This window comes from Sorex araneus, chromosome 7, assembly GCF_027595985.1.
Source record: "Sorex araneus isolate mSorAra2 chromosome 7, mSorAra2.pri, whole genome shotgun sequence".
Lineage (NCBI taxonomy): Eukaryota > Metazoa > Chordata > Mammalia > Eulipotyphla > Soricidae > Sorex > Sorex araneus.
This window is the reverse complement of record NC_073308.1, coordinates 60,278,051-60,301,278: the sequence shown is the minus strand read 5'-3', so window position 1 is coordinate 60,301,278 and position 23,228 is coordinate 60,278,051. Positions and strand designations below refer to the sequence as shown.

Genomic DNA, 23,228 nt, shown 5'->3' with positions numbered 1-23,228 from the left:
CACAAAAAAAATAAAAGGCCACTGAGGGCATAAGAATCTGCTCTTACTGCATGTCTGGCTTCCGGCTGGGACGTCAGTCTTGTGTGCTTGGCCTCCGGCACAGACAGATCTGAAACTGCTATTTTGTTTGTTTTGTTTTGTTGGGTTTTTTTTGCGGGGACCACACCTGACGATGTTCAGGGGTTACTCCTGGCTCTGCACTCAGGAATTACTCCTGGCGATGCTCAGGGGACCATATGGGATGCCGGGGATTGACCTGGGTCGGCTGCATTCAAGGCAAACGCCTTGACTGCACTATCGCTCCAGTCCCTGGGCCTGACGCTGTTGGCGCCTTGTTTCTGGGGCCTCTGGACACGGATGGGAGCCCACTCTCTGCTCCCCTGCAGTGTGCAATCACAGACTTGCTCAGCCTCCAGGATCACCTGAGCCAGGGGCTTATCACACGGCTCTTGCCATACATCCAGAAGCATGACACGCCGGCGTCCGTGCTGGTGGCTGCATTTCTCAAAAGGACCCGAGTGCCAGCTCCTGCAGGGTGCGGCCGTGGAGGCAGGATTTATTCCTTTCCTCATGCCAACAGGAGTCTGGGAGCGGGGGTGGGTGGGTTTGGAGGCATGGTCAGGACTCTTGAAATGCCTCTGGGTGCAAAAAAAGAGGAAAAACCAGAGGAGAAAACTCCGGGGACAGGGAGGTGCCAGAGAGGGGCCCGGGGAACAGGCCTGAACAGAGTCTGTTCACAACAGGTGAACTTTAGCCCGAGGGCAAACCCTCAGAGTGTGCTGGCCCCAAAGGTAGGACATGTTTCTTCTGCCTGTGTGAGATCTGGTTTTACCTCCAGTTTGATCTCAAAGTCTGGGAGTTCATGACCTCGGCTGAGAGGCCATGTAATGAGCGACAGGTGCCAGCGCTGAGCATCAACCAGTGCCCCAAGGGGAGAGAAGCAACTGGTGCCACTTACATAGAATTCCCAGGCCTAGCAGCAGCTCACGCGCGCGCGCGCGCGCGCACACACACACACGCGCGCGCACACACACACACACACACACACACACACACACACACATGCACACGCACACGCACACGCACACACGTGCACCAGCTTCGCTCTGAGAAAGAGGAAACCAGCGAAGCCCATTCTCTGGCGAATCCTCCCGGCAGCCCGAGGCAGGAGGCCCAGGGACAGCGTCTGCCGCACTCCAGCACCCTCCCTGCACTGCTGGGGTGTGAGCTCTGGGTGTAGGCTGCGGACTTCGAAAAGAAATCCAGAAAAAATTTTCAGGGGGTTCAGGGTGGGACAAGAAGACCCAGAGGTTCACTTATTTATGTTTTTAAAAAATTTTGGGCCACCCCAGGTGATCCTCAGGGGTTACTCCTGGCTCTGCACTCAAGGATTACCCCTAGCAGTGCTCAGGGGACCATCTGGGATGCCAGGGTCAGCCGTGTTCCTTACCCACTGCACTATCTTCCCACACCCCACCCCTTTTGAAAAAAATTTATTTAAAAAAAATTGGGTTGACCATACCCAACAATGCTCAAAGGTTACTCCTGGTTCTGCACTTGAGATTGCTCCTGGTTGTGCTTGGGGGACCATATGCATGTGAGGCAAGAGCCCCACCCACTGTACCATCTCTCCAGGCCCGGGACCCAAGGGTTCAAAAGGCAGAAGAAAGGGTGTGAATTAAGCCTCATGCAGCTGACAGCAAAGAGGAGCGAGAACGAGTGGGGGCAGTGGAAGGGAGGCAGGGGGAGGGGCAATCTACCTGCCATGCTAGAGGGGGGCGGGGGGAGGGGACAGTCTACCTGCCATGCTGGAGGGGGGCAGGGGGGGACAGTCTACCTGCCATGCTGGAGGGGAGTGGGGGGGGACAGCTCTACCTGCCATGCTGGAGGGGGGCGGGGGGAGGGGACAGTCTACCTGCCATGCTGGAGGGGGGCAGGGGGGGACAGTCTACCTGCCATGCTGGAGGGGGGTGGGGGGGACAGCTCTACCTGCCATGCTGGAGGGGGGCGGGGGGAGGGGACAGTCTACCTGCCATGCTGGAGGGGGGCGGGGGGAGGGGACAGTCTACCTGCCATGCTGGCCTGGCTGCTGCCCAGCGTCTGCAGGATGAGCTGCAGCTCCCGCACGGCTGTGGCAGCCTCTTCCCCGCAGGTCATGTCGGGCTCCAGGACCACTTCCAGAAGGCCGACCCCTTCCAGAGAGAGGCAGAGTGAGTCTCCCCGGTGTGTCCTTCTCTCACCCACCCGCAGTACGCGACGCTTGTGTCACCCACTGACTCTTGTGTAGGGTTTTAGCCTCTGAGCTGTTTCTCTCTCCTGCCCCGCCTCTGCCTATCCCCACATCACCGTTGACCGTGAACTCTGGACTTTTCCTCCTAACGCTGCTTACACCACGGGGTCTCACGGTTCTCTCGCCTCGGACGCGGGCACTAGCAAGCTGAGGACTAAGCTGAGTGCCGCCCGGGCTCTGCCAGTCCCGTGGCTCATGCTTCAATCCCCATTGGGGCCCCTCAGGCCTGTGTCCTCAGTGAGTCTGGGAACATTCTAGAAGAGCAAGTGACGGGAGCCTCGTGCTTACCGGCCCGGTTCAGGTCGATGAGCGTCTGAGCCCGCTGCTCGTCGTGCAGGCTCTTGCCGCTGTCTTGCTCCAGCTGGATCTGCCGCACCCGCACAGTCTTGGTGACCACCTGGCTCGGCTGTGGGCCTGTGTACATGCTGTAGGCCAGGCTCCCGTTCACAGCGATGGGGAGGCGCTGCTGGGTGATCTGGTAGCCGGCCTGCAGACAGACACACACGGGATTCAGTCGCGGGCTGACGTGCGGAAAAGCTGGGCCTTTCATGTACTGAGGCGGGTCTTGCTCTCTGCGGTGCCGCAAACCTACATGCTCACGGGCACTGGAGAGTTTTTGTTTGTTTTTGTGTTTTTACTTTTTATGTCACACCCAGTGATGCACAGCAGTTACTCCTGGATTGTGCACTCAGGAATTACTCCTGGCAGTACTCAGGGAGTGACTATATGGGATGCTGGGAATCAAACCTGGGTTGGCCACGTGCAAGGCAAATTCCCTGCCCACTGTGCTATCGCTCCAGCACCAGGCACTGGAGAGCTTAAAGGAGAAGGCACTTGCTGTGCATGCAGCAGACCCCAGCTGAAGCCCAGGGTGGCCCCATAAGGTCCCCCGAGCCCCATCAGGAGTGATCCTTGCCAACAGAGCCAGGAGTGAGCCCTGAGCACTGTTGGGTGTGGTCCAACACACACACACACACACACACACACACACACACACAGTGCAAAGACGCCAGGTGAGCGGGAGCTCTGCAGCCAGTTACCCTGGCCTGCATGGGTCCCTTCCCCGTCCGGCCTCCCTTACTCTCCTGCACCCCTTCTCAGCAACAATGCAAAACTCAGCACAAACCCAAGCACCAACTGGGGGAGGAGTAACAATCACCTCATTGCCAGGGACCCCAGGGAAAAGCCTGTTTCCCGGAGCCCACTGGCCGGCACTGCCCATTAAGGCGTTGGGGCTAGCTAAGCCCTGCGCGCGCCCTCAGCCCACAGCCCCTCCTGGAGGGTGGGGGAAACTCCCTGAGCCGAACTCCAGGAAGCCCAGGGTCACCCCCACTCAGCTCAGACAGGAAGAGCCGGGTCACTGGCGGCCGAGGTGGGCTCGCAACGTGTACGAGGGCTGTGAGGCTGCTCGGTACTCCAGGGCCCCCTGGCCTGAGTCAGGCTTTGGCCTCAGGCTGCACTTTCCCAGAAAATGTCATGAGGGGCCGGGCTCCATCCACTTCCCAGCAGAAACTGTTCTGGGAAACCCACTCAGCCTGGCAGTTGGGTTCCGTTCAACCCTCTGAGGGACCAGCTCTAGTTCACCCCGTCCTCCACTCAGCGGGAACCAATCTCTCAGCCTCAGCCTGAGGCCGCGGACACGGGTTTTGTGCTGGGCCCGCTTCTGCCACGAGCCCAGGCTTCCGCCAGCCCGCATCTCGGCTGCAGGGGCCCACGTGCTTGCTCCCAGCACGATGACAGGACCACCCCCCGGAGACAGGCCAATTCTTGGGCACCTGCCCTAGGTCAAGGGTTGTGTGGCCTGTGTTGTCTCTGTGCTAAGAGGCGATCTGCACTGGGCACCGTGGCCGAGCTGTGCTCTGACTGGCTGTTCGGTTGGAGTGAGAGGCCAGGAGCACCAGGCAGGGGTCTGGGCATCTGCAGCCGAACCAGGAGACATGGGCGGGCGGGGGCGGGTGGGTACAGAGGAGCCCACCGAGAGGGACAGAGCTCTGCCTGCAAACACAGAGATACAGCCCCAACCCTTGACAAGTGTCCCTGCTCAGGGGGTCCCCACAGCCCACTCACGGGGAGGTCGGCGTAGAAGTAGTGCTTCCGGTCGAACAGGGACTTCCTGTTGATGTGGCAGTTGAGCGCCAGGCCGGTCATCACTGCCGCCTCCACACACCTCCTGTTGAGCACCTGTGGAGACACCACGCCCCCGTCACATCCGTCTGAACGAATGCCCCCTCCCCACACACCCCTACCACCTCACCCCACCCCCCACTAACACCACCAATGGGCAGCACCGCTGCCTCTGTGTGCGGGGGAACTGGGCTCGCAGGCCAACCTTGGTCTAGAACCAGCAGATTTCGGTAAAAAGAAAGTGTAGGGATTGGAGAGAGCGAGAGCACAGGGGTCAAGGCGCAAACGATGCTGGTGTGAGCGCCCGCACTGCAAGGCAGGCTCTCTCTTTAGCCACCCCCCTCCCACCCCCCTAAGAGGGAAGATTATGCAGGGGCTGGGCAGACACGAAAGGCTGGGGGGGTGGGGAATGTCTGGCATCTGTCTCTCTGCTTAGGAGGCTGGAGGAACTTCAGGGTCAGGCGTGTGGTCTCCATCACCCCCCGCAGGCTGCTCCTGCACAGCGGCCCCGGGGAAGGGAGGCCAAAAAAAGGAGCGTTGGCGATACAGAGGGGTCTGAGTGGAGGAGGGCCCAGTCAGCTCATGTGAAGAGGCGACACGACATGACTTGGAAAAATCCACGCGGGCTGAATCCCCACCCCACTGTGCCTTACATGTTAGAAAGTCCCAGATATTGGGGCTACTGAGGCATGCAGGACTCCATTGCTGGCACCGAGTCCCCAGGACCCAGCAGCACCCTCCAATCTTTTCAGATTCGTGCCTGCTCTGAGCTGATCTCACAGTGCCTGTTGTCTAAAATCCCTCCACAAGAAGGAGCCACTAAGTAAATGGTGATTGGAGGCGTCGCCCAGGATGGGAGATGTGTGCGGAAAGTAGACCAAGGACCAAACACGATGACCTCATAGTATCTGTATTGCAAATCATGTTGCCGCAAATTAGAGAGAGAGTAAAAAGGATTGTACCTGCCACAGAGGCAGGGGGTGGGATGGGGTAGGGGTAGCGGGAGGGATACTGGGAATAATGGTGGTGGAAAATGTGCACTGGTAGAGGGATGGGTGCTCGAGCACTGTTTGACTGAAATGTAATCATGCAAGTTTGTAACACTCACGGTGATCCAATAAAACTTCTTAAATAAATAAAATAAAATCCCTCCACAGCCCAGTGTCCACGGGATAAAGGCACAGTGCCCACATGATCCGGCTCCTTTGTTTTATCTCCTATCTGGCACCCACACACACTACAGTCTGGTTCTCTAGAACAAACCATACACACTTTCTGGCTCCCCTACTTCTTCCTCTATTTGAAACCCCCTGAGAGGGCACCACCTCTAGGAAGCCCTCCTAAGTAAGAACATGGACTGTTCCCAGGTTCCCCTTCATGCTCCTGTCCCGGCAGACTGGCCTGTTTGCACAGAACACTATCTGATCCTGTTTCAAGACGGGAATTAACCGGGCAGCCTTGGGCCCCTGGCCTCACACACAGGAGTGACGTGGGTGCGGCTCAGGGACGCCAGTGGAGCCCAAATGAGCATGAGGCGTCTCAGACGGTGGCAACGGTACCACCTGCAACCTCCTGGGCTCACACTTGCTTTTGGAAGTGCCCTGAAGTGACAAGCGATCATGTCTGAGCTGATCAAAGAGCGAGCTTGGAACACTCACTTCTCCTGATGAAATCTCATTCCAGAAGTTTTTCTGCCGTTAACATCAACTGACTCCAAAGGAACCCGGGGTGAGCCTGAAACAGTTCTCTCGCTCCTGGGAAGGCCTGAAGCAGCCCTTTCTCTCTGGCCTCAGGACACGGCTGCAGGGAGGTGGGCGGCTGTGCCGTGCCTGGGGGAGGGGGGCGGCAGGGGTGCCCCGCCTGTCAGCCCAGTCGCTCTGAACTTCTCTCATGGCTGGGCCAGACACACCGACTGTCCCTACTGCAGAGACACAGGGCAGCAGCGACGCTAAGTGATGTGACCACGTGGCCCGGACAGCACTGCAGTCCCGCTGTCCATCGATTTGCTCGAGCGGGCACCAGTAATGTCTCCATTGTGAGACTTCTTGTTACTGTTTTTGGCATATCGAATACACCACGGGTAGCTTGCCAGGCTCTGCTGTGTGGGCGGGATACTCTCAGTAGCTTGCCGGGCTCTCCGAGAGGGACGAAGGAATCAACCCAGGTTGGCTGCGTGCAAGGCAAACACCCTACCCACCCTAGTCCCGGATAACCAGGGGCAAAGCCAGCGAGCCGGACTCCTCGAGCCCAGCCTTTCCGCTGCCACCCTGTCTGTCTCCAAAAAAACCCCGTCAGGTACCGCTTTGGTGCTTCTGTCTCGGCAGTCTGCACCTCTGCTTCGTCTGCAGAGGCGGGGCTGCAAGATGGCGAGCACGGGGCCCCATCCCTCCTCAGACTCTCAGCACCCTCCCTCCGGCTGGTGGGTGGGCTGGCAGTGAGGGGGCCTGCAGGTCTGTTGCTGGGATTCCAAACCCTGAGACACAAACACCAACAGCATGATGGATCTAACGAGGCGAATCCTTCCAGCCACGCAGGACGCGAGGGAGGTTTGTGAGCAGCAGCGGTGGGTGGAGACGAGACCCACGACGAGCTTCATGAGCAGCAGGCTAGGTCATGGACAGGGCCCAGCGACTGCAAGGAACCCTGGCCCTCCCTCCCCACCCCAGCCCCACCCCCCACTGTGGCCTTCAGGGGCCCCAAGGCAGCTGATGGGCGCGTGTGGGTCTGTGGCCTGTGGGAGGGGCTTCTGCCGAGCAGCCTCGAGGCCCGGGGAAATGCGGGCCAAGCCTGCCCCAGGCGTGCACTGTTCTGTCCGCTTCCGTGTGTCTCTCTGCTGAGAGGTTCGCGCCTCTGCAAGATAGAGACGAAAATCCTGCGCGCGCCGTTTTTCCCTGCCAAGAGTTATGAAACGCTGCTCATTTCTCAGGCACGTCTGCAATAATTCCATTTGGGCTGGAATGAACTCGAAGTCTAACGTGGACTATTAGGAAAGGATTTACTAAGCAAATTAGGAGACCGACGACAATGAGGACTGCTTAGCCCACTTCCTTCCATAAAATATCCCGCAGGATTTCAGCGCAATTATGTGAAACTCTACTAATTACAAATAAATCTGGTCGCTAACGCCTGCATCGGGAAGTTATATATCAGGGAATATTTGATGATGTGCTTACACTGCACTTTCAAAATAACCTGCGATTCACACCCTCTCTCTCTTCTTGCTACAAGACCCCCAACTGATAAGACCCTGATGCTCTGATCCCCAAAATTAGTGCAATGGATATCAGTATCTCCTTTTAAAAACATGAGGCAGAATAACTAGACACATGGATGCACGGAGAATCTAGCCAGAAATTCCCCTGGAATAATACCACAAGGACTAGAAAGTGGTGTTTTCTAAAAAAAGCCCAAATGGCAATTTTCTGTGAAGCTTAATGCTACATATGACAGATCTAACGATTAAGGCAGAGCATGTCAAATGCTTTCATGTATCCAGAGAAATTAATTAAGATTCAGTAAAACTAAGGCAGTAAAATGGGCCTTTATCTTGCTACTAGCCATAAACTTGTCTCAAAGCAAGAACTCCTGATTCCTATTCAAGGCAACGGTACCACGCAGATTTTCATTACGGCAGAGAAAACGGGTTCCTGATACCCTCACCCCACATCCCTTCATCACGTGAACCAACACAGAAACTTGAGCTTTTAGAAAGCAATATTGAAGCTTTCTAAAAGTGGTTGTTAAAAGGTTTTTGTTTTTTTTTTTTGGGGGGGGGGGAGTGGAAAGGCAGACAGACCATGCCCAGGGATGTTCAGGGGCTACCCTGGGTTCTGTGCTCAGGACTGACCCCTGGTGGTGCTCACAGACTATCTGTGGTGCTGGATCTAACCAGAGTCAAGGTTGCCTCCTGTACTGTCTGGCACGTGTCTGTGTGTGTGTGTGTGTGTGTGTGTGTGTGTGTGTGTGTGTGTGTGTGAGCAATGCTTAGGGCTTACTTTTGGCTCCACACTCAGGGATCATTCCTGATGGGCTGGGGGGGGCCATATCAAATGCTGGGGATCAAAGCCGCATAAGCCATGTGCAAGGCAAGCACCCTACCCACTGTACCATCACTCTGGCTCCTGGCTTCTACATTTTAAAAAGAAAAAATATTTTCTATAGAATTTTTAATCATTTGTAATCACTTGTCATCCCATTATTCATTGATTTGCTTGAGCGGGCGCCAGTAACATGAAGAGCACCAAATGGTTTGTCTTAACGAAGAAGTCTGACCATCTCATAGGTGGGCGGCGAGGTAATCTTCTGATGTTCCCGTGGAATCTAGTTGGTAACAGCTCTAGTCCATTGGTTGTCTATAAATCTCATTACATGTCTGGTCCATCTGATTTTTGACCCCCTGGCAAACGAGACAGTGTCCCTGATCTTCGATCATCAATGGAGGTTGGAACTCCAGATTCCTTCTCTCACTTGAGTGAAGCGTGATACTCCAAGCATAGCTCTTTTGATTCCTGTTTGGGTGACCTGAGTAGCGTTCTCATCCTGTTTTCATGGGGCCCAGGTCTCTGAGGCATATGTTAGTGCAGGAAGAATGGTGGAATCAAAAAGATGTGCCCAGAGATGGAGATTCTTCATCCTCTTGACCACTTTTTCGAAGCTCTTGAAGGCGTTCCATGCCGCTCTCTTCCTCCTGCACAGCTCAGGTGCCAGGTCGTTTGTCATGTTGAGTTCTCGACCTAGGTATACATAACTGCTGCATTCAGAGATGTTTGTTCCATTGAGAGCAAAAGGAATGTCAGGGACTAGTCCGTTTCTCATGAACATTGTCTTCGTGAGATTCAGCTGCAGTCCGACCTTTCCACACTCACGGTCAAACTTGGCGAGCATTCATGCCACATGGCTGATGTTTAGTGTTATTAGAATGATGTCATCAGCGAAGTGGAGGTGGTGTAGTTGCCGACCATCTATCTTCACTCCCATTTATTTCCATTCTAGTCATCGCATGACGTTCTCAAAAGTGGCACTGAAGAGTTTCGGTGAAATGGTATCGCCCTGCCAAACCCCTCTCTTTACATTGATGATCACTTCATTGTAGAATGGTGAGATCCCGGTGGTGAATCCTTACTACAGCTCGCAGAGGATCCTGATGTAAGATTTTTTTTTTTGCTTTTTGGGTCACACCTGGCAGTGCACAAGAGTTACTCCTGGCTTTGCACTCAGGAATCGCCCCTGGCGGTGCTCAGGGGACCACATGGGATGCTGGGAATCGAACTCAGCTTGGCCGCATGCAAGGCAAACACCCTACCCACTGTGCTATCACTCCAGCCCCCTGTAAGAATTTTTAATATAGACTTTTGTATATCCAAAGTTCTATCACTCTGTGAAAGATAGATACACCATATAAAAACATTTTTTATGCTAAATATGGCCTAGAAAAGAGCAAGTGCTCTAGAACTTCTCTTTTCTTTAGATTTGTTTTTCACAAATATCAAAGCTCATTCCAAAGAGGAGGGCGGGGGAGGGCGTGGCTCTCGGTCTCAGCTCTCTTTGGTCCCACTGCAGCTCTGTCTTCAGCACTTCTGCGCCAATTTGTCTCCTCAGAAGTGGTCAGGATCAAGGGCAAAAAAACATCCATTCAGGGCGGGAGCGACAGGACTGCAGGCAGGGCACTTGCTCTGCACCTGGCTGACTGAGTTTCGATTCCTGACACCACATGGTCATCCAAGCTCACTACGAGTAAGCTTTGGGGCTTACTCCAGAGCACAGAGCCAGGAGTAAACCCCAAAATCTCTACAAAATAATTTTTAGGTAATAGTTTGTGAGGAGGCTGGGTCTTTCAATGGAGGATGATTTTGTACATTAATTTTGATGACCTTCCATTTTTTTCAATTTTTAAGGAAGGACATTAAAAACCCTAAGACACAGAAACCTACTCATTGACACTATCCTCATCCTGAAACAGCCAAGTCTGTGCTAAACCATTCTAACATTTGCTCCCAGCCCTCTCCAGCTGCAGAGATTCAGTGGCCTGGCTATTACCCCACTCCTGGACCCTTAAGCGTAATCGGTGATTGTGATGAGAAACATTAATATCATGAACAGAAAGCGCTAATGATTTCAGAATGAGATCTACTTAGATCTTTATACAAAAGACTGGGATTAAGATGAAAGATTTGAATATTGTTGAGAAACAAAACAATTCTCTTGAATCCAGTGAATGCTAAGAAATGCCAGCTAGTCACTCACTACCGACTGATGTGGAGAGGGGGTCCGGGAACAAGGCCTGTGAATATGAAAAGCAAAATCCCTAGAGACACCTGCCATTGTACCAAAGACGCACCTGCTATGTTCATCAGCTAGGCATGACCTGGGACTCAGGAAGAATGTATTAGGACACAGATCTGGGGGAAGAGAAAACCATCTCTGATTTTCTGCCTCCGGTAGGGAATGCATCATTTCCTTAGAGGCAAATCATGAAATCATGGAGTATAAAAGGAAAACAAGGCAAATGCTCAGAGGACAAAAGACTCTATTTCCTTAATTATGTGGTTTCAAGGGTAGATAATCAGATAAAATAACTGGCTTGGGCTATTGTAAAAATGTCAATGTCACAAAAGGCATCAAAAAAAAATGGGGTGTGGTGGGGGAGAAAAGAAAAGGAAAGAGAAAGCAATGTGGGGGGTCTCTGACGGGATTCAGGGCTGGGAGAAACGCAGACCAACAGTGAGAGTCACTTTCTCGGCGAACACAAGCTCTCTGGAGCATGATCATTACCCAGCGACCACTGAAGAGCAAGTTTCTGTTCTCAGGGGGGAGAGAAATACTTTCGAGACGAAGGTCCACTACGCTTGCACTTGCTTCTCAACAGTTCTTCCAGGTGCCGGGTGGACACTCATTGCACCCTTCTTTCAAGGCTTCGGTAGCTGTAACTTGTTTTCCTTTTTTTTTTTTAAACAGCAGAGTCATGGAGGAGTGGGGCCTTGCCTGGCTGCTGTTGTTCCAACTGGACATGTGGTCAGCTGTGGTTTCCACAGTCCTCCCACAGAGCGGGACAGGCTGGGTTTCTCCGATTGCCACCTACGGCGTCCACTCAACGCAGTCATCCGGTAAGACGTGTCTCGGCACAGGTCCCTGTCACTAAGTGGTGACAGGGTGACTGGGGATGGTTCTCTGAGAGGACTGTGAGACGTTACCTTAAGGTGAGAGGCAGAGGAGGCAGGAGCGGCTGAAACCAATGCTGACCTCTGAACTGAGCATGTGTGCCAGACACGTCCTTTCTTGTTGCTGCCCCCGGGTTGCAGAAAAAAAACATTCTAGACCCTCCCTATAGGGCTTTCCTCCACCACAGCCAAGTGACAGGACATAGTCAAGCCTGTCTGCAGGTCATGAAGTCCATGAAATCAGTGTAGAACACACAAGAGTGTGTTAATAAGGGCTTCTGTGCTACCTCAGTGGTAGAAAACAGATCTTGCATACAGATGGATGTGTGATCCAGCCTATGAGATGGAGATGCTTTACCTGGTAGGGAAATCATTTTCCCCCGTGATATATAGTTTCTCATTGAAAATCCTTTGGCATCTCCCAAAGTCATCCATGCATTTTCTTTTCTGTTCCTTCTTCCACTCTGCTGCTTTATATGTACACACACACACACACACACACACACACACACACACGCTTTCTCAGTCTGTGCTTCTTGGAAAGATAGTGACAGTGGAACTTCCCATCACCTGTCACTCACGCTGTTGTGGCATGCGCCATCTTGTCATCCCAGATGCTGCTTACCCAGGTGGCTCCCACCCCAGCCCTGCCCAGCCCTCCTGGCGGAATCTGTTTTCAGAATGCCAAGTTAACAACATGCGCGTTGTGATAATAGCAAGGAACATCGACGTGCCACTGAGAGTTCCAGAGTGCTTTCATCTACATTAGCACCTCTGCACAGATGTAAAGCGGGAGGAGAATGAAAAAGGTAAGTAAGAGAGCTGGCTGTGAGAAGTAAACAAAGATTATGAGTGAGTACAGGCATCTAAAATGTTTATAAGTAGCGATGAAAAGGGAAATTCCCTGTTATGCTTTGTTGGTGGCGAACAATTAGCAAATAATATAGCTGGGAACACAGGTTGGTTCTTTGTGCTAAGAATGGGAGCCAGGGACTCACTTCTATATTCCACTAAGCTCTTTTCCTCTCTGCATCCTCGGAAAACTCAATAGGGCCCTCAGGTTCTTCTCCTATGAACTGGGGTTGGGGACCCCTGACCCAGCCCATTGGGGGTCACTTCAGGGGCCGGCACACACCCCTGAAAAGTCAAGACACTCCTGATAGTCACATATTACTGCCTGTCTACACCTCGAGGTTAAAATGCTGCAGATCCTATAAAAGGGCCCTTAATGGATTACAGCCTGTGCCTTTATCTTAATTCAATAATAAAAAAATTATGATCAGACATAGAACATTAAATGAAACAACAAATCATTATTTTAAATGTTTAAAATCTCTTATTAAGCAAGAAATAACCATCTTTTCTTTATCTAGTAAAGATCAATGTTAAGGGGCTGAAGCGTAGCACAGCAGGTAGGGCGTTTGCCTTGCACACGGCCAACCTGGGTTCGAATCCCAGCATCCCACATGGTCCCCTGAGCACCGCCAGGAGTGATTCCTGAGTGAAGAGCCAGGAGTATAACCCCCGAGTATTGCCGGGTGTGACCCAAAAAAGCAAAAAAAAAAAAAAAAAAAAAAAAAAAAAAGAGCAATCATAAGCACCATGAGTGAATGTCGTACCCAATGCCAAGTGCTAATCAGTCTGTCCTTTTTTGGGGCAGGGGACAGATTGGAGGTGCACACTTGGCAGGATTCAGGGCTTATTCCTGACTCTGCACTCAGGGATCATTCCTGGTGACCTTGGGCAGCCACAGGGGTAGCGGGGATCAAACCCAGGTCGGCTGTGTGCAAGGCAAGTGCTCTGCTACTGCTCCGGCCCGTCTGTCTCCTAAAGAAGCTCCTTTAACACTGGCAAGGCTGGTGTCGAGGCTACGCATCCCCTAAGCTGTCACCTGTCCCCGAGTGGCACCTGCCTTTATGCCGGGGGAAGAGGAGCCACCACACGTGCACAGCTGGACAGAACCTCGCCAGCTCCACGGAGCACCAACCCTACTCCCACCACCCACCTGGCCTGGGCTCCCCTCTTAGGGTCAGGGTGCAGTCAGGGGTGGACGGCTGTGGAACACGAAGGGCCACTAGCAAGAAATTTCTGCCCTGAGGAACAGAACATTTTCAGGGGAGCCCAGCCTGATTCTACAAACTGTGCCAGCGCCACCCAGCCAGTGATCAGCGTGCTGGGATGCCAATGGCAAAATGACTTCTGTCCTTTGCCAAGATTTTTAGAAAGAGCTGAGGGAAAAAAATTCTCCCAAGATGTTGCACTGCAGAGAAGAGCCAACTCCCTTCCCCACTGCTGAATGGGAAGCAGAAATACAGCTTAGAGGAGACAAATAAGAAAGGCCAATCCAAGGCTTCGGATGACAAGTGAGTGTTGCTGGGGCAAAAAAAAAAAAAAAGAATTATGCAGAACCCCCCTGCCAGATGGAGTACCTCCATCTCCTTCCTTCCCCATGGAACCCTCTCTCCAAGGTCAGAAGGGGGCGCTCCTGCAGACACAATCCCACCAGGTGGGGCTGCCAGGCTGTGGGCTTTGGGGAAATGGGCTGAGCACATGTGGGGTGCTCAGCTTTGTCCCTTTGTCCCTCAAGCCGGTGTTCATCAAAAGCCTCTGACAAAGAAGCGGGTCCGGAGAGCTGGTCCCCAAGGAGGGCCAGGGCAGAGGGTGACACAGCAGGGCCCGGGGAAGCAGAAGGCCCGCAGTTTATGGGGTCCGAGTTCAGCCACGGCAGAGAGTGCTGGGTGCAATCGGGTTACACACCAAGTTGCATTTTTATGTTTTTCTCTTTATTACTTATTTATTTTAGAATATCGAATAGAAGGTACACAGAAACCTGCTAATTTGTGGCTCAGAAAATCAGCCCTGCACAGATGCCCAAGGCCTAGAGCACAGAGAGATAGCTCCTCTGTCCTGGGGGCAGATGTTCTCTCACTCTCTCTCTCCTCTCTTCCATCCCTCTCGCTCGCTCTCTCCTCACTCTCTTCTCTCTTCCCTTTCCTCTCTCCTATCTCTCTATCCTCTATCTCTCTCTTACTTCTCTCTTTCGATCTTCCCTGTCTCTATCCTCTCTTTCTATTCTCTCTCTTTATCCTCTCTATCGCTCTCCCTCCCTTCTCTCTGTCTCATGGGAATTTTATGATTATTACTATATTCTTTTTGTGCATGTGGTTTTGGGGCCACATCCAGTGGTGGCTTCGGGGTCAGCTGCATGTAAGCAAGCACTTTAGGCCCTGGACACTCTCTCTCCGGTCTCCTGGCATCAGGAGTCAATCACACACCAGGAGCGGGAGGTAACGTTGTGATGATGAAGAGGGAGGAACAGGCGGAGAGGAGGAAACATCACAGCCCACTGGAGAGCCTCCTCCTGAGTCACCACATCCCTCCGGGAGGTGTGGCTACCAGGACCGGCCTGGCTGCCCCCTGCAGCCCAGTGGGCTGTCACAAGCTGAGTCTGTCCCTCAGGCCGTCAGTATTAAAAATGCTGCCACCAGTCACCTCCCTCACTTGGATTTCTGGGCTCCTTTCTCCCTGGGCGCTGACTCCAGAAATGGCATTATCATTAGTAATCCCCTAAACGCACGCTCTCTCTCCCAGGAAACTCTCTTTCCTCATATACACAAAATGGATTGAACAGCCCACAAAGATTCCTTCCATTCCTACCAAGGGTACTCGACAGCAAAAGGAGCCCCGTGGGCAGGTTCCTAGGCTGGGGCATGCCTCCTGCGATGGAGTTTTCTTTCTTTCTTTCTTTCTTTTTTTTTAAGTTCTGGAACTGTCTGCGGAAGAAAAATGAATGGGACCCAGCTGCATGATTCCAGGCTGCATTTTTATTACAGGCTTCTAGTATAAATCACCTGAACAAAGCCTGCACAAGTTGCCTGAATGTCAGAGACAAAAACAGTGTCATGGAACACTATTCGGTGGCTTTTTTTTTTTTAATAAAAAAGCACTATGCATATTTTATCAACAAGAGACCCTTATAGCTTCTGTGCTCTGTGCCCCCTTGGGAAGGAGCTCGTGTGTGGCCCCTCCAGAGCCCTCCTCACGGGTTGGGATCACACACAGTTGGGTGTGGTGGCTACCGAATTCATCTGGAACAGCCAAGGGTGCTAAGAACAGCCGCGGTTCCCACATGGGTCTGGTGCTACTGTGCCCTGTCCCTCTTCCAAGGGTATTTTTTGGGGGAAATATACGAGAAAAGTATGCAGAGAAGGGGGCGAGACCCACTGTTCCAGATATGGTGCTGCAGGTTTCTTGCTGGGCTGGAGGTGTGACGCTAGGTAGGTATTTCCTTCCGGGTAAAGGAGCCTGGGGCTGAGACAGCCGAGGGCGGGCACAGAGAAGGTGCACAGGCCCCACAGGTTCCAGAGCGGGGCTGGGAGGGAAAATCAACCCCCAGCTTGCTCCTATGTTCCCCCAACCCCACTGAGCCAGCCGGCAGCTCCTCTCAAGGCCATCCCACTGCTCTTCCGAGAGCCCGTGGCGGGAGATCAGTGTTATCTTTCCCACGCAAGGGCATGGGGAATGGTCCCTTGAGACATGCTGGCGTCGGGGGCGGAGGGGGGGGGGCAGGCGGGGAGGCAACAGGGAGGGCACAAATGTTAACACAGCCAAGAGGGAGTCCAGAACTCGCCTGCCAGGCCTGGGTCAGTGACCCTAGGGCAGGAAGGAGGACTGGCCGGTGCAGAGACTGAGGTACTCCAAGGCACTTCCGGGAACTGCAGCAGAGAGGGCAGCTTCCCGGGAGGCAGGGGGCCCTGGAGTTCGGGACAGCAGGCTCTCCTGTCCCTGTGCCAGGAGCTGAGTCATCCAGGCTCACAGTCCCGGTGGCGACAGCGACGAGGTCAGACTCTCTATTCCCTCCTGCTGGAAGGTTCCAGCTGTAGGAAAAGTCACAACCCAGATTTTAGGTGCAGACAAAATACAAAGTGTGCCCTGAGAATTGATTGTTACCAAGTCTGGTCTGAGACAAGAGCTGGGTTCAGATTTACGAACCGGGGCCCAGGATCAGTCAGGCTGAACATGAAAAAAAATGGCCCTGGTTTGGCCCAGGGGCACCTGGCAAAGGACAGTGGGGGAAAAAGCTCTTTGTTAAGATTCGCCACCACTCCATTCTCCCCGACGGAGCCCTGTTAGGGCTGACTTCACAATCCCAGGTCACAAAACACGCAGACACCCATCTCCAGCAGGCAGAAGCAGCAGACACACCAGAGGCTGAGCAAGAGTAAGAGAAATAAAAAGCACAGACTATGGCGCAAGTAGACGCAAAACTAGGAATAAGAATGGAAGCATCGAATCAAGGCAAGAGGAACATGATATTTTCAAGGAGACAGGAGAAATTTTAAAGAGGAAAGGGGCATTTTTATAACAGAAAGATGCTCCTAGTTGAGATGCAGAGAAGTCCCCAAGTATGCCAGAGAGCAGAGGAAGAGAGAATTAGTGAACTGGAAGAAAAGGGTAGAGGAAGTTCCCAGGAGGAGGCATACAGAAAGGCCCTTGGGAGAGTCCTCCGTGCAGGAGGCACAGCTGAGCACGGGCGGGGCTGCTCTCCTCCCGCTATGTCAAGGGGATCCTTGTGCTCGGGGCGCTGATCTGGGGACTGATGGGAGTGGATCTCCTTTTGCTCCTTTCTCCTTCTGATCCAGGACGGCCTCTCTCTTCCCTCTCCCCAGGGTTAGATCTCTCACCGAGTGAACTGGACTTTAATAAACAGCACTCATCACCAGTGTCAGTGCAGAAAAGCCAAGGCTTCTGTGTGAGTAAAAGCATGGGGCACACATCCAGAAATATTCCCCAGAAATCTGTTCAAGTCATCCACATCTACACACACACACACACACACACACCCTCATGCACCAAACTGCAAATTAACACCACTTTCGTCCATCAGTATTCTGGCAATATTAACTCCAGTAGAACACAGACTGGAAGCTGAACATGAAGCAGGAAGTGAGAAATAAGCATCTCGCCCAAGAGGGACATTCGATACCCTGTGGTTGTAAGTCACAACTCAAGGAGAGAGTGGAATGATTTCCAGGGCCGCGTCACTCGAGGATGTTCACTCGCCCTCACATGTCCCCATACCCTTTGTTTCGCATGTCAGGTATCTGCTTAGAGCCTCGTTCCTGTTTACAAAAATGAGTGTGATCATCTGGCTAGGGCAGATAGGAAATAAGGACAAATGGAAAATGTGCAAGGAGGGGTTTGTGGAGTCAAGTCTCCTGACAGCAGCTTTAGAAAGGAGGTGAAGGGTAACTGACAGTAATAGCAGAGAAGACACTGTCAAGTCAAACCAGAGAGAAGGGCTATCTCCAGCCGTCAGCGGCAGCAATGGGAGAGCTTCACCCCTCCAAGGCCCTGGAAGACACGGCTGCGTTAAGACACGGAGCAATAATGAATGTTGCTGGGGATCCCGAGTACTCGAGGAAAGGTTCGCTTATGTTCAGCACCCCCGTTTCAGCGCAGGGAAAGTATAAATCCGTATTTAAGAACAATTTCCAAAAAGGGACTAAGAACTATCAACAAGGCTTGAGACATGGGAAAATTCTTTCACACGGATTCCCCTCGGGTGTACGCGTCAGTACACACCATTACGCTGGCCCTCGCGGGGTGCTGCTCAGGATGGTTCCACACGTCCCATACAAGGTCTGTCAGGGGCCACAAAAGAGCCAGAGCCACAGAACACTTCTTTGAATTTTATAGTCCACACAGAAATCTCTATAAGCAATATAGATATAAAAGTATGGCCAGTCAATGGTATAAAACACACACACACATACACACACTGATAGATAAGAGACGCAATATTATTAATATTTAATTTCCTGCAGGAAGGATTGGCAGAGAGGTGAAGTGCAAGTAATCAGGAGGCTTCTCAGAATCCGGTGAAAGTTGGAAAAAGATTCTGGGCAGGGCAGGAAAGGAGCCAAATGCAAGGGAGGGAGGTCACGCTGCCCAGGGAATGGAAAAGTCCATCAGGAGCCTGAGTGAGCCAACAAGATGGGGACAGCCAGCTCAGGCCACCAGGAGCAGCAGTGGAGTGGGCGGAGCTGGACGAGAACGTGTCCAAATTTATGCAGACAAGCTCCTAGACACGCACCACCTGCATGGGGGGCAAGGGCCAGGTAGCAAACCATGACCCATGTTCTCCGTGTGTCTGCAGGGAACAACGAGCCCGAGAACACAATGCAATTAGGAGTTATACAAATTACGTTAAAGCAAATCATCGAAATGGAAAAGGATTTTAATAGAAAACGGTCACATTTTGTCTTCTTAGTTAAGTAACTAAACATCATTTAAATGTGACTGGACAGAGAGGCAAATATAGATCTGATTATAAATCGTAATGCATTTAAATGTTTTCCCAGTGCTGTTTTCTTGAATTTCCATTTCCTTTAGAAGCTTTGAGTTAAAAAATTTTTTTTCCTTTTCCTTTTGTTGTTTGGAGTCACACCCAGCAGTGCTCAGGGGTCATTCCTCACAGTGCTTTGGAAACCATACACAGTGTCAGGACTAGCATTCTAAAAGACAAAAAAGGACCAGAGTGAGAGTACAGTGGGGAGGGCGCTTGCCTTGCATGTGGACAACGTGGGTTCAATCCCCGGCACCCCATATGGTCTCCTGAATACTGCTAGCATGATTCTCGAGTGCAGAGCCGGGAGTCAGTCCTGAGCACTGCCAGGTATGGGTCCCAAACAAACAAACACCATAAAATAAAAGACAAAGAGATGCTAATGAAATAGAGCAGGTGGGGCGCTTGCCTTGCATAAGTCACCCAGTGTCACTATCCCTGGTACTTCATATGGTCCCCAGAGTCCCACCAGGAGCGATCCCAGCGCAGAGCCAGGTGTGCAGGTATGACCCTAAAACCAAAACCAAACAAACAAAAGAGAGAAAGAGGAAAGGGGGAAAGACTCTGTGTGTGTGTGTGCGCGTGTGTGTGTGTGTGTGTGTTTTATACATGCATAAATGTCAAACTTGAAATCATCATTAGAAACAATTGCAAATTATGAAACAGACTTGCAAATTCCATGCCATTTTAACATATAAATACTTTTTTTTCTATAGCTCTTTCTACTTCACATCCATATCCACAATATTACCAGTATTACCAGTTGAAGGATTGGAATGTCATTGATAGATAGTAAATAATGAACTCTAAGCATAAAACCTGGGCTCCAGTCTATAATTCTGCAGACAAATAATTAGATTCTGGATCAGAGTAGGGGGTTTTACTAGGTCAAAGTAATGAGTAAGGCTGCCTCCCTGCTAATAAAAACAAAGAACACTGCCCTTAGCCTAGCTGTAATATTGCCTATAAGCAGGAAAATGGGCGGAATGACCTTTTCAGTCTCGATTTATGATGGGATGCCGTGTCATTTGAAAACTAAAGGTACAGTAAGGAGATAAAATGCCTGTGATCCTAAGAAACACCCAGGAAAGGGTCGCTAAGCAGAACACAGGAGGAGGGGTGCAATCTCCAATGCAGAGAGCACCCAAGGAGACAGAGCCAGGATACTGCGCAGGGATGAGGTGTGGAGGGAGAGGAGTTCAGAATAATCTCTGTATCAGACATGCCTGTGCCTGACACCAACAGGCTTACACACACACACACACACACACACACACACACACACACACACACACACACACACACACACACAGTACTCAGCTGAAAAGCAAGAAGGGAATCAGGTCCTCCACAGCAGAGAGGATTTAAAGCCGTGTGTCACTTGGGTGAAAAGAGCAAAAGGCAAGCCAGCATAGGGTGACGCTAAGAATGTGAATGTGGGGAGCAGGCTACTGGGTCTGACCAGGAACCAGATTCAAACCTGTTTCCTCACCAGGATAATAATCTAACTGGAACTCACCTACAGCAGTTGTTGCAGGGTTCAGACACACAAGCACACAACAGAAGGCTCCCTGCCGAGCAGTGCCCGTGGTGCCCATCACTATCACCTAGCCACAGGAGGGTGCCCAGAGAGCACGTCGAGGCCGTGGACCCACTGGGTGGGGGGAAGCTGGCAGCCACCAACTCCCGGTCTCATCAAGGACGTGACCAATGACACCTGCCAAACACACAGCCTACTCTGGTGCCATTCCTGCCACCACATTCGGCCCCCAAACCCAGGGCCAGAAGTAAGCTGAGCACTGCTGCGTACGGCCCCCAAACCAACCAACCAACCAACCAACCAACCAACCAACCAACCAACCAACCAACCAACTCTACCACCAACGGAGTGGGTTAGATGGAGGCGACCGCTCATTCCAGGTAATGGACGAAAAGAAAGTCTGGAAGAATTAGGCCAGAGAGAAGTAAAGCAGGTGAAGCATTTGCCTTGCATGCAGCCGACCTGGGACTGGAATCTCACATGGTCCCCAAGCATCTCCAGGACTGACCCCAGAGCGCGGGATAAGCCCTGAGCAGTGCCTGCTGGGACTCAAAAGCCAAAAATTTTAAAAAGCGGGGGGCGGGGGCCGGGGGAGTCTTGAGGAATGAGAGCCCCTGTGGCCAAGAGCCTCAGTCAGCGGCTTCAAGTGGCACCACCCACACTGGGTGGGAAATGAACCTGGACACTGTCCTGCCACGAAAGCACAGCAGGCAGGGGCCCGGGCCCCGGTGAGCCCCCCCACAGTCTGGGGAGGGTCCTCCAGTGGAAGGGGCAGCCTGGGCACTGGGCAGAATCCATAAAAGCCACCCGGCGCCGGGCCAGATCCTGCCGCCGCCGCCCGACAGCGCCGTCATCCCTCACGCAGGCGGCAGGCCGACTTCTCATCAGCAGTAAGAGAGGCCTGGGGACAATGGAATCGTGTCTTCAAAGTGCTGAGGGGAAATAACTGTCAAGTTAGAATGCGAGACTATCACTCACGAGCTAGGGAGACACAGAACTGGTTGGAGGCCGTAAAGCTGAGAGAGCGCCTCAGCCACAGACCCAGGCTGCGAGGGACTAACGGCCCGGCAGGGACAGGGACTCGGGCAGGCTCGAGAGAAAAAGCAGATGGAAATGAGGCCTGGGAGGCCGTGAGCAGCGTCCCTGACCCCCGGCTGTGGGGACACCTCCTGCTTTCTTAGGAATCTGAGTCCCTCCGTAGTTCCGTCTCCCTTATATTTTGCCTCTTGACACCTCACTTTTAATAGGGTAACAAAATATTACAGGCAGGAATTTCAAACTAATGTTTAATAAAAAAAAAAAAAAGGTGACAGTCCCTGCAATGTTCTCCCCTACTATCCCCAGGCTGGTTTTCTGGCCAAAACTACCTTCTGCATCTTCCGGTTGTTGGCTAGTTATTTATCTTCTTATTTTAAAATAATACGCTGGGCCAGGGAACTGCTGGAAAAACCCATCACCTACTGACCAGCTGAGACACCTGGCTATCTGCCATGTGACAATCCTTTGTGATCTGGGAAGAAGACTTGACAAACTGTCCCAATGCCACAGTGTTCTTGACTTTGGAGTGTGGAGAGGCACAATTTGGTCCATTCCATTCCCCAGAGTTAACTTATGTAAGTAACAGGGTGAGATGTTTTGCAATACTGTTATATCGTTCTTCATCTCACAAGAATTCACCTCGACCTGCCACTCTATCTTATTCAAGAATAATATATGTCTGCCCGCAAGTGAAACCTCCTGATAAGCTCAATAATATTAAAGTCCGTAAGATCAGGTAAAAACAGAGAAGGTAGGTAGAGCTTCACTTCATCTGTCTTTACACTTCCTCCCCCTACGGGAAGTGGCAATTCCCATCAAATAAAGCCAGAGCTGGAGTGCAGATGAAATCTAAAATGAGGGTGAGCCTATTTCTTCTAAGAACAGGGTAAGTAAGGGTAGGAGGTAACTTTGTGTGAGGGAGATGGGGTGAATCACTGTGAAAATTTTCTATCATTAGGGGGAAAAAAAAAAGAATTTCACCAGCAGAAAGATGAGAAAACAGTAGAGGTTAAGTAGAGCTAGTATTTATTACTTGACACAACCGTTTTGGGAGAGGTGTGAGGAGAGGTACTTGGGCCACACTCAGCGGCGCTGGGGGCTATTCCTAACACTGTGGTCAGGAATGACCCCTGGGGGTGCTCAAGGCATCATATGTCATATACTGGTATTGGAAATTTGAAACAGGGGTTGCAGTTGCCCTAGAAGCATGCAAGGCAAGTGTCCTGCCTCCGGTACTATCTCTCCAGCCCAAGTTAATCTTTACATAAAAGAAACAACTGAAAACCCCTTTTGTTTTATCTTGGGAGCTCTAAATCTTTCATTACCTTATTTAAAAAATGAAAATAAAATAAACAAAAAAATCCCAGAAAACAATACAATCAACAATCGGCATTTGGGACTAAAGCAAGCAAGGGAATTCCCCTAATTTGTCTCCGTAATGTCCTAAAGGCATATTCTTGTACTTTGTTATCACTTTATCAGCTGGGCATGACTTCAGATAGTGATAGATAAGAATTTAGTTCTTAAGTTTCCCAATATTCCAGTTACACTGTAAGTTTTATTACATCAGTTTTATATTTTATATATTATCCGGGAACTTCCAGGAGCTTGCCTTTAACCCTCTGGGAGAATCAGCAGGCTACTGAGAGTTTCCTGTCCACATGGGAGAGCATTGCAAACTCCCCATGGTGTATTCATATGCCAAAACCAGTAACAAGCTGGGTCTCATTC

At 51.6% G+C, this 23,228-nt stretch overlaps 1 protein-coding gene across 1 annotated transcript in view; it reads right to left on the bottom strand.

Moving 5' to 3' along the window:
• Positions 1 to 23,228, bottom strand: part of GATB (glutamyl-tRNA amidotransferase subunit B) — a 62,493-nt gene that overhangs the window by 30,776 nt on the left and 8,489 nt on the right. Inside the window, exons 3-5 of the mRNA XM_055144853.1 lie at positions 4,358 to 4,471; positions 2,579 to 2,777; positions 2,070 to 2,192 (exon numbers count right to left, since the gene is read on the bottom strand). Of these exons, the coding sequence (XP_055000828.1) occupies positions 2,070 to 2,192; positions 2,579 to 2,777; positions 4,358 to 4,471 (436 nt within the window). The remainder of the gene's footprint in view (positions 1 to 2,069; positions 2,193 to 2,578; positions 2,778 to 4,357; positions 4,472 to 23,228) is intronic.